Source organism: Juglans regia, chromosome 1, assembly GCF_001411555.2.
Source record: "Juglans regia cultivar Chandler chromosome 1, Walnut 2.0, whole genome shotgun sequence".
Taxonomy (NCBI): domain Eukaryota; kingdom Viridiplantae; phylum Streptophyta; class Magnoliopsida; order Fagales; family Juglandaceae; genus Juglans; species Juglans regia.
In genome coordinates this window covers 43,749,111-43,760,401 of record NC_049901.1, presented here as the reverse complement: position 1 = coordinate 43,760,401, position 11,291 = coordinate 43,749,111, and the positions used below count along the sequence as shown (strand labels likewise).

Genomic DNA, 11,291 nt, shown 5'->3' with positions numbered 1-11,291 from the left:
ATAAAAATATCCTGAGATTCCTATTAAATAAGGCATCCACACATGTTAATAATATTCTGTTTGATTACCCATAATATTTTTTAAAACCATAGACATACAGATGCAGAAATAAAGCACTACTACTCTTATAGGTTTGTCTATATATATAATAGTAAATCAAGCAATTGATATAAAAAAACAACAATATCTGAGAAAACCCAAGTAAACCCACAAAAGAAAGCCACCTAGCTCCCATTCTGAGTCTTTACCTTCCATTCACCAGAAGGTCCAGAACTCTACCCTATTTTCCATTTTGGCCCCCAACATCCCTCTCTCCATCTCTCACACGGTTGTGCCACCAACTAACAAAACAATGAGGTAGAAAAGTTTATCAAAACACGCACACAACAACTATATAGATATATATTATATATATATATACACCGATGAAAGAGAGAGAACACTCTTTTTTCTTTTTCTTTTCTGTGTGAGCTATTCTCTCTCTAGATTTCTTAACGTTAAAGCCTACAACTCATTCATCAATATCGTGCTTGTGGATTGCTAGTGAATTGTTGCCGTGTGCTTTCTTTCTCTGTCTGTGTGTGTTGGTGTCATTGAGGGGCAGAGCTTCTTGTGCCAATTTTTTCCGTCTCTATTATTCACAGGCTTACCTCGGCAATCTGCACCGGCTCACCAAACGATTGTCCAGGACACAACCAGTGATCCAGGTCAGTCTTCTGTTTTGTTATATTTCCAGATGGGTTTCGTTTAGATTTTGATTTATCGTCCGTCTTTGTCCCTATCTATTCCCCCTATATATCACACACACAGAAGTTCAACCATCTCTCTCTCTCTCTCTCGTTTTCCGTGTGGGTAAGAATTCATTTGTTTTTATGTGCAATGTGTCCAGAGATTCCTCCTCCAAATACACATTTTGCTGCTTCTCACAACCCAGATGGTGAAATGCCCTTCTTCACAATAGAATACGATCGCTTAGCTCAACAACAACAGCAACAACACCGACTCACTGTTCTCAATCGCTTCCATCGCCCATATGCCAAATTCAATAATGGGTGTGTCTCTTTTGCTCAACAAAATCCCAGCGTTATCATCAGCAGCACAATCGTCCAATATCCTTTTAAGTGCTATTAAAGGTTTGCCCATATTGGAACTCTCCTCAATTTGCATCAATTTGACACTCTTTCTCGTGTTCCTCTTCATCGTCTCGGCAAGGCAGATATTTGTGTGTGTTGGTAGGATAAGAATTATTAAGGACGATTCAGCTGCGAATGCGAACCCAATTCGGCATAGTATCGACGGAGAAATCCGCGATGTTAATATTGGTGCGGGGTATAAAGCTACAGTCTTTTGTTGTTTCTATGTGTTGTTTGTGCAAGTTTTTCTATTGGGGTTCGATGGAGTCGGTTTGATAAGAGAGAGCATTAACGGGAAGTTTGTGTATTGGTCTGGCCTATTATTGCCAGCTGCACAAAGTTTAGCTTGGTTCGTGTTGAGCTTTTCAGCTCTGCATTGTAAATTCAAGGTGTCTGAGAAATTCCCGTTGTTGTTGAGGGTGTGGTGGGTTGTGTCATTTTCAATTTGTGTGTGTACTCTCTATGCCGACGGGAGAGAATTCTCCGTTGAAGGTTCAAAGCACTTGTGTTCTCGTGTTGTGGCAAATTTTGCTGTGACACCTGCACTTGCTTTCCTTTGCTTTGTTGCAATTAGGGGTGTTACCGGCATACAAGTTTGTAGGAACTCTGATCTTCAAGAACCTTTGCTTGTCGAAGAAGAAGCAGGGTGTCTTAAGGTTACCCCTTATAGTGATGCGGGGCTTTTTACCTTGGTCACACTCTCTTGGCTGAACCCACTTCTTTCAATTGGTGCAAAGAGACCCCTTGAGCTTAAGGATATTCCCCTTCTTGCACCAAAAGATAGAGCCAAGACCAATTATAAGGTTTTGAAGTCGAATTGGGAGAAATTGAAGGCTGAAACCCCATCAAAGCAGCCTTCTTTAGCTTGGGCACTTCTCAAGTCATTTTGGAAAGAAGCAGCTTGTAATGGTATATTTGCCGGTTTGAGTACTCTTGTTTCATATGTGGGGCCGTACATGATTAGCTACTTTGTCGATTACTTGGGGGGGAAAAAGACTTTCCCCCATGAGGGGTATATTCTTGCCGGAATATTCTTTTCAGCAAAGCTCGTGGAGACATTAACAACCAGGCAGTGGTATGTTGGGGTAGACATTTTGGGTATGCATGTGAGATCTGCTTTAACAGCAATGGTGTATCAAAAGGGGCTCAAGCTCTCGAGCTTGGCGAAGCAAAGTCACACCAGTGGAGAAATTGTTAACTACATGGCACTTGATGTACAGAGAGTGGGGGACTACTCTTGGTACCTCCACGATATATGGATGCTTCCTCTGCAAATAATTCTTGCCCTTGCAATTTTGTATAAGAATGTTGGAATTGCTTCAGTTGCAACATTGGTTGCCACAATTATCTCCATTGTCGTTACTGTTCCTGTGGCAAAGATACAAGAAGATTTTCAGGACAAGTTAATGGCTGCGAAGGATGAAAGAATGAGGAAAACGTCCGAATGTCTAAGGAACATGAGGATTCTCAAATTGCAAGCTTGGGAAGACAGGTATCGAGTTAAGTTGGAGGATATGCGTGGTGTGGAGTTCAAGTGGCTACAGAAAGCCCTTTATTCTCAAGCTTTTATTACATTCATTTTCTGGAGCTCCCCCATATTTGTTTCAGCTGTCACTTTCGGTACTTCTATTTTGTTGGGAGGTCAGCTCACTGCAGGGAGTGTTCTTTCTGCTCTTGCCACTTTCAGGATCCTCCAAGAACCACTCAGGAATTTTCCTGATTTGGTGTCTATGATGGCTCAGACAAAAGTTTCTCTTGATCGAATTTCCGGATTCCTGCAAGAGGAAGAGTTGCAGGAAGAGGCCACCATTGTCCTGCCGCGAGGCATTACTAATGTGACCATAGAAATTACAGACGGTGGGTTCAGCTGGGACCCTTCCTCTCCAGCACCAACATTATTGGGAATCGAAATGAAAGTTGAGAGAGGTATGCGAGTTGCTGTTTGCGGTATGGTTGGTTCTGGAAAATCAAGCTTGCTTTCTTGCATCCTTGGCGAGATTCCCAAAATCTCTGGTGAAGTAAGTTGATTTATTAAAAGTTTCTGTTTCCTGCCTCAAGTTTTCTTGGCTGTTGGTTTTGTAAATTCTATCAGTAGTAGCAGTTGAAGATTTATAATTCTTGTTTGGTTGATGTTTTCTCAGGTAAAAGTATGTGGTACTGCTGCTTATGTATCTCAGTCAGCATGGATACAGTCCGGAAATATAGAAGAGAACATTCTTTTTGGCAGCCCTATGGATAAAGCAAAGTATAAAAATGTTTTACATGCTTGTTCACTGAAAAAGGATTTGGAACTTTTTTCACATGGAGATCAGACTATTATTGGTGATAGAGGTATAAATTTGAGTGGTGGCCAGAAACAAAGAGTGCAGCTTGCCAGAGCACTGTATCAAGATGCTGATATTTATTTACTGGATGACCCTTTCAGTGCACTTGATGCACACACTAGTTCTGAATTATTTAAGGTTAGGCTTCTAATTTATTCATATGTACTGCAGTTCATATGAATGAACCATGCATTGGGAAAATAAGCAGAATGGATGATAATATGTGATATGAAACTGCAGGAATACATATTGGCAGCACTAGCTAGTAAGACCGTGATTTTTGTGACCCATCAAGTTGAATTACTCCCTGCTGCAGATCTGATTCTGGTATGGAATTTGTCTTCCCACTTCATTTAAATATTTTGCTTATGTAGTCAGAGTTCTATGTTGCCATATAGGCCTTTTGGGGTCTTTTGAACTCAATTTTACATAGTTTTCATTCATGTCAAGCCACACCGGTAGAACATGAATTGGTTGATTTTAATGCATCATGGCCAAGTTGCTTCTTCTGCCAATTGCTATCCTTGTTTCTTTCTTTGATTTACTTTTATGGTGATGACTAGCACTCCTTTCTTTTGAGGTTTATGTGATGTGGTAAGTTTTGAACCCATGGATATTTATCTTTGAAAGAAATCTAAGTAATTCATTACTTCAGGAAGCTGAAGTTTTCTGAACTGATGGTTGTTTTGTCTGTTTAAAACTTTCATTATTCCAATGAATGGTGATGTGAATGGAGTTTATTAGAAATCTTGGCAGGTAATAATAATTCAATTTGAACTAAATGACTAAAGAAAAAAATGAGTCACATTACAATCGGTCACAAACTTGTGAGAAGATTGCTGGCTGGATGTTTGTTATAAAATAGTGTTTCTATATTTATTAGAATAAAATAATACATTCATAAAACAGTGACTATGTCTTCTGGTGTATAGATTCAATGTCAAGTTGGAGTTGATTAATTATACTTATTACAGATACAATTTTATTAGTAATTTTTTCTGCAATAGATGTTTTTTTTTTTTTGATCGGTAAACTTTTTCTGCAATAGATGTTAGTAAAGCATGTAAACTAATTGGGCATTCCAACAGTCATATGATAGAAATTCCAAGTGTTCTCTGCTTATTTGATTCTTTGACTGAAAACTCCAGTGCTCGGTTAAAGTTGAAATTTTAGTATTTTGCTAATAATATCAGACTATGGTCTAGCTCAAAGACTTAAATTATTATCGGCAAGTAGTCTACCTTTGCGAGTCACCTGGTCTTTGGGGTGCTTGACTAATTAGTGAAAGTATTTTTGTTTTTGATGTGTAAATTAACCCATTCGCAATTTCATTTATATTGTAAATTTAGAAAGCCACATCAGCGACTGAGAATGTGGTGCTGTAGTCCTGAAAGGCTAACAAATGTATTTTCATATTTGTAGGTTCTTAAAGCAGGCCGAATAATACAAGCAGGAAAATATGATGATCTTTTACAAGCTGGAACTGATTTTAAAACTTTGGTCTCAGCTCACCATGACGCAATTGAAGCTATGGATATTCCTTGTCACTCATCAGAAGATTCAGATGAAAGTTCGTCCCTTGATGGAACACTTATGCCTAGTAAAACATGCATGGCCACTGGAAGTGGTATTGACAGTTTGGGAAAGGAAGTACAAGAAGTTGTATCGCCTTCATGCCAGAAAGCAATTAAAGAGAAAAAGAAAGCAAAACGCTCAAGGAAAAAGCAGCTTGTTCAGGAAGAGGAAAGGGTAAGAGGAAGGGTCAGCATGAAAGTGTACTTGTCATATATGGCTGCGGCATATAAGGGCTTATTGATTCCACTAATAATTGTTGCCCAAGCACTGTTTCAGTTCCTTCAAATTGCTAGTAATTGGTGGATGGCTTGGGCTAATCCCCAAACAGAAGGAGATCAACCTAAAGTGAGTCCTATGGTCCTTCTGGGTGTTTATATGGCCTTTGCTTTTGGAAGTTCTTGGTTCGTCTTTGTTAGGGCTGCTTTGGTTGCTACATTTGGTCTAGCAGCTGCACAGAAATTGTTTCTGAATATGCTTAGAAGTGTGTTTCGGGCACCGATGTCATTCTTTGATTCTACGCCAGCTGGACGGATCTTGAATCGTGTAGGTTCTTTTATTGCAAGGGAAAAATATATGTGCAACTTCCATTTCTTTTGCTATATACATATATAGTTTTGTTTTGTTTTCCTATTCCTTTTTTTTCATGATCTAATGTCATGGATGACTATGACCTTCCAGGTGTCAGTTGATCAAAGTGTTGTGGATCTTGATATTCCTTTCAGACTTGGTGGGTTTGCTTCAACAACAATTCAACTTATTGGCATTGTTGGTGTAATGACTACAGTTACATGGCAAGTGTTGCTTCTTGTTGTTCCTATGGCCATTGCCTGCTTGTGGATGCAGGTGAATTGTCAATTTTTTGCTCAGATTTTGTAATGTACGGATCTCTAACTTTTTTGTCAAAATGAATCAGAAGGAAACTGCTAAATTTTTGCTGCCTTCTCAAGAACTGACCCCTTCTTAGTATTTTTGGTGAACAGAGTGTAATTGAACTCATTGTTAAACTTTAAACACTCAATTGTTTTACAAAGATATTATAAGCTGATTCATATGGGATTCCTTGTGCCTACATCAATGCCTATCAAATATCATAAGCATGCTATTGCTGCAGTATGTTTTTTCCAACTATATACTTCTCTGATGAATTCGATCACTTTGAACTATGTTTTTGTCCTCGTTTACATGTGTATATTGTTTCTATCGTCCTCAATTACATACAATATTTACCCGGTTCATGCCTTGTTTCTGCTTTAGTTTTCCCCTGCCTGGTTAATAATATTTATCAGTTGAACTTTGAGTCTTGAAGGATGGCTATTAAGCCCTCTGGCAAAAAAATAAAAAATAAAAACCAAAAAAAGCACATTTGGAATAAGGCAAGTTTATACATCACCTATAAAAAAAGAAAAAGATATAGACGTAACCCCTTCAAGCATTTTGTTTCTTTATTTGTACTTTTTATATGAAACACTGTAAGGTTTGACTTCATAGCTATGCTTTTTGCTATTGTACAGAAACTGGAAACAAGTTTTGTCCTATGTGTTGCCTTCTGAACACACTACTTGCATCTTCCCAGCATTTGAAAAAATACTAAATTTCTAGCGATTTTTCAAAACTTTCATTCCTTTTTTGGGTGTGATCCCATGAAAACAAAAAATCAAATATCACTTGCAAAAGAAAGATTTCCACTTCACTGTTAGATAAGAGCATCTACAATTTAAATTTTCTGCCAATATGAACAGTGATTTCTTTTGACTTGAAGTTCTCATTAAAAGATTATATATTTTTAACTGCCATTGCTAGAAGAGTTTGAAGGATATCTCCGTGTACTTAGGCTGTGCCTATTTCTATTAAGAAAATTTATTGTTTACTGATAAAAAGAAAAGAAAGGTTTGAAGGATATCACTTAAATTTATCATACCCTCTTGCAGAAATACTACATGGCTTCATCAAGGGAATTGGTTCGCATTGTCAGCATCCAGAAATCTCCAATTATCAATCTTTTTGGTGAATCTATTGCTGGAGCAGCAACGATAAGAGGCTTTGGACAAGAAAAAAGATTCATCAAGAGGAATCTTTACCTTCTTGATTGTTTTGCTCGCCCATTCTTCTGCAGTCTCGCAGCCATTGAATGGCTGTGTCTACGCATGGAGTTAATCTCAACCTTTGTATTTGCTTTCTGCATGATTTTGCTCGTTAGCTTTCCACATGGGACTATCGATCCAAGTAAGTTCTCCAATTCCTGAATTTCTCCACCTATTCCCAGGAGAAATTGTATATGAGCAATGGGGTGATGTGTTTTGTGAAACGATAAGGCAAACATGTTTTGATGTGCCATTTTCTTAGAAGTGGTTACTGGAGCTGACCCTTTTGAATGAATGAATTGGTGCCCTGACCTGCATTAAGGAATATACTCACAGAAAAATAGAAAAAAGAAATCCTTGATAAATGCTGTAATGGGACTATTAATTTTTGCACTGCGGTATCTGTACCATGTGGAATTTACTCTGTTATCCTCATAGTGGAGCCCTCAATTATTAGCAACTTTATTCATCACATCATATTACACTCATTTAGTTATGCATTCAGTTTATGTCAGCATTCATTCGGCATACCGTTTCAAATGAGTTTTAGAGCATAAATGTTCTTTTGTGCACGTCTATGGTGTCGTAAGAGAACCAATTTGTCTTCACCATGTTCAACTTCAGCCTTTGGATGAGGCTTAAGTGATGAATAACTTCTTTGATATGTAAATAATATTTGAAGAATAACATTCATGAAGTGGAAGTTCCAAGGTAGGCTTCTGATCATTTTTCTTAGTTTTTGATAATATAAGTTGCTAATCGTGGTTGCTTCTTTCTATCTAGGCATGGCAGGCCTAGCTGTGACATATGGCCTTAATTTGAATGCACGCCTATCGCGGTGGATACTTAGCTTTTGCAAGCTTGAAAACAAAATAATTTCCATAGAGAGGATGTACCAGTATAGCCAAATTCCAGGAGAAGCCCCGCCCATTGTTGAGGAATCTCGCCCTCCATCTTCATGGCCTGAGAATGGAACAATTGAAATGATTGATTTAAAGGTATGCAGTTCAGTTTAACAATACCATGTGTGTGTTTTTTTCTGATTGAAGATAAAGAGTTTAATTGGCTTTGGAATTTTGTTTGTATATAGTTTGGTTAATTTATACTTATAAAAAAAAAATAGTTTGGTTAATTTATTGTTGAAGCCATCTTCTAATTTTCATTATCCGTCTCTAACCTTCAAGGTTCGTTACAAAGAGAATCTTCCTACTGTGCTTCATGGGATAACCTGCACATTTCCAGGTGGGAAGAATATTGGAATTGTTGGGCGAACCGGAAGTGGTAAATCCACTTTGATCCAGGCTTTGTTTCGACTAATTGAACCAGCAGGTGGGAGGATCCTGATAGACAATGTTGATATTTCAAAAATTGGCCTTCATGACCTTCGCAGCCGTCTTAGTATCATACCTCAGGATCCTACCCTATTTGAAGGGACCATCAGAGGCAATCTTGATCCCCTTGAAGAGCATTCAGATCATGAAATTTGGCAGGTTTGTATCAGCAAATATAATAATGGTCATATTTTTCGACACTCAAAAGTCAAAATCACCTTTGTTACTTTTTTCAAGTGCTTGATGGATATTGAATGACAATGGAATTGTTTATTGTAGAAACTTTTTTTGGTTCAAAGGGAAGTTTATTCAGTGTACCTCCTCTGTAACTTGTGGGTGTCGTACTAACCATTTTATTTATTAAAAAAAATGTAAATCTACACAACTCAGTAAAATTACTGCAATGATGCATTTTAATAAACTTAGCGATTAATGCCTGGCTTTCCAGCATTTTCAACAACATTTTGCTGATTCATTCGTTAAAAAAGAAATCTTACTGAATCCCTATGGTTTTTGAATGTTGAAATTATTTGTATTTCATATATGTGATGATAGGCCTCTATTCTTTATTGGGTTTTTCCTGTGTACCTGAGCTATGCTTTTTGCATTTTTAATAAAACCTTGACTACTTTTAAAAAAATTAATTATTGGGTTTTAATCTGGTACAGGCACTTGATAAGTCTCAGCTTGGACAGATAATTCGTGAGAAAGAGCTAAAGCTTGATACACCTGGTATGTAGCTAATACATCACCCACTATAATTCGACTACCATTTCTCCCATTTCACTGCACACCTTTGTATTGTGGCTAACTAATTGATTGTACTTCTTATCATATTGCAGTGCTTGAAAATGGAGATAATTGGAGTGTGGGTCAACGGCAACTTGTTTCCTTAGGTCGGGCTTTGCTTAAGCAGGCAAGAATACTAGTGCTTGATGAAGCAACAGCATCAGTTGATTCAACCACTGATAATATCATCCAGAAAATTATTCGAACTGAGTTTAAGGGCTGTACTGTATGCACAATTGCACATCGTATTCCAACTGTTATTGACAGCGACGCGGTTCTGGTCCTCAGTGATGGTATGTAAAGTTACACTCATAATTCATTATTTAATTGCAACCTATAGATCTGGCATAAATTTGGTACGGGCAATCCACACTCAAGAGCTTGTAGTATATCATTTGGGAAATGCCATGATATCTAAAATCCGAGTTTCCATCTTGGGTTATGGACAATTCCCTTTTTTTTAATAGGTAAAACAAATTTTTATTAATGCGGAAAATAGGTATAGCCCGAGTACACACTTGGTAATTTAATTTGTAGAGGTATCCCGTATCTATTAAGGAAGGGTTATGAATGTTACACGGAAAATGAGGCTGGAAACGTGTAATGTAGTCCTGCCAGTTTCAGTCATGAGAACATAATTGGAAATGTTTCAAAATCATGGAAAGTTGAAACCATAACCATTGCATTTGTTTCATTTTACTATGATATTCCCATTTTGGTACGTGTTTTTCTTTTCTTATGAGCTGTCTATACGTACATTCTTTTTTTTATAAGTCTGTCTACACGTACAAATGAAAATGATTTTTAGTCAGATGAGTATGGATTACACCCCAAGAAGTCCCCCTCCCCTGATCGTGTCTGATGGTCGCACTATCCACTATGATCAATTAGGGTCAACTATAGTTCACATAGATCAAGTGACTAAGATTTTATTCAGCTATCTATAAGAATCTAGAATCATCTACATTTGGTAGGAGCTCGATTGTCAGCAAGTTGTTCACGTGTTTATGGTCTTTCGAAGATTTGGCTGTCCTGTGCACTGGACGTAGTTGGTTGCTCCTATTACTCTAGATTAAAAGAGGCATGACTATATTGTTTGTTTGCCAAACTCATACAGGAAAGTGAAAGTAATTTGCACCCCTTGTTACTCCTCAGAATAAAACTGTAGGGAAATGTACATGTGCTGTGCTCATGAGACTTGGTTTGATATTTTTGCAGGTAGAGTTGCAGAGTTTGATACTCCAGCTCGACTATTAGAGGATAAGTCATCCATGTTCCTAAAGTTGGTAATTGAGTATTCATCACGGTCAAGCGGCATACCAGATTTTTGAATTGGATGCCAGGCTTGTGAAACACCTAGTGAAGGCAGCAAGAGCAGAGGACTACCCAAGCTGAACCAGCCAAGGCTGTTTCAGCTTATTGCTGCTGCATCCGGCAAACTGAAAGTCAAACGGGAGGAGCAAAGGTGCGTGTTATGTTATTAAACCAGAACCCATTGAAGGAAATTAGCTAGCGGTTCAAAGTGACCATGAGTTAATTCACTCCCTTAAGCAGGGCTGGGGAATTTATGCACAGTTGGCATATTTTGTAACCGAGAATAAGTTGAGTTGGTAGAGGTAATAATAATTACACACAGGAAAAAATGGGCGGGTAATTTGTATTTAAGGAGGTGCAGCGAAGTAGTGTTTAGACTGAAGCGCGAGTTTCTGATTTTGTTAGGGACTTTTTAGAGCTGAACTAGGCAAAATCTATCCCACAAAATTTCTAGTGGCAAAAAATGCAGCTTAGACTATGGTTTTAGACTCCATATTCAATTTCATTTTTTTTTTAATAATGTAATCGTTTTTTTAGTTTCTTATTTAAGGAGGGGATTCACACGTAATCCTCTCTAGATGGTATCATGTACAAGTGGGGCGATGCTCATTGTGTTGGGAGTTCAACAGAGTGAATCCCCTTATCATATTTGTAATGATTCATATGGTGCACTCTGAGGCACTTTGGCCAACAAACTCCCAGTACCTCCTCCCTCTCCTGCTCGCCACTTTTTATGAGCTTGTA

The 11,291-nt window shown here is 37.9% G+C and overlaps 1 protein-coding gene across 2 annotated transcripts; it reads left to right on the top strand.

Annotated features, from left to right (window-relative positions):
* Positions 1-217: 217 nt before the first annotated feature.
* Positions 218-11,025, top strand: LOC108995962 (ABC transporter C family member 5). 2 transcript variants are annotated; one of them, XM_018971645.2, is made up of 13 exons: positions 218-357; positions 645-707; positions 890-3,151; positions 3,275-3,595; positions 3,698-3,784; positions 4,880-5,575; positions 5,711-5,875; positions 6,961-7,255; positions 7,897-8,111; positions 8,298-8,603; positions 9,113-9,176; positions 9,287-9,526; positions 10,452-11,025. In XM_018971645.2, the coding sequence occupies exons 3-13, from the start codon at positions 1,034-1,036 to the stop codon at positions 10,562-10,564; spliced, it is 4,620 nt and encodes a 1,539-aa protein (XP_018827190.1). In that variant the 5' UTR covers positions 218-357; positions 645-707; positions 890-1,033; the 3' UTR covers positions 10,565-11,025. The 2 variants fall into 2 exon arrangements, with proteins under 2 accessions (XP_018827190.1, XP_018827191.1); XM_018971646.2 differs by lacking the exons at positions 218-357; positions 9,113-9,176; positions 9,287-9,526; positions 10,452-11,025 and having other exon boundaries at positions 436-707; positions 8,356-8,521.
* The last annotated feature ends 266 nt before the right edge of the window (positions 11,026-11,291 follow it).

Excerpts from the sequence above, each read along its gene's own strand:
- LOC108995962 (XM_018971645.2), top strand. The coding sequence starts at position 1,034 with ATGCCAAATTCAATAATGGGTGTGTCTCTTTTGCTCAACAAAATCCCA. Across the intron at positions 3,152-3,274 it reads TTCCCAAAATCTCTGGTGAA|GTAAAAGTATGTGGTACTGC; the intron begins GTAAGTTGATTT and ends ATGTTTTCTCAG. Across the intron at positions 5,576-5,710 it reads CTGGACGGATCTTGAATCGT|GTGTCAGTTGATCAAAGTGT; the intron begins GTAGGTTCTTTT and ends ATGACCTTCCAG.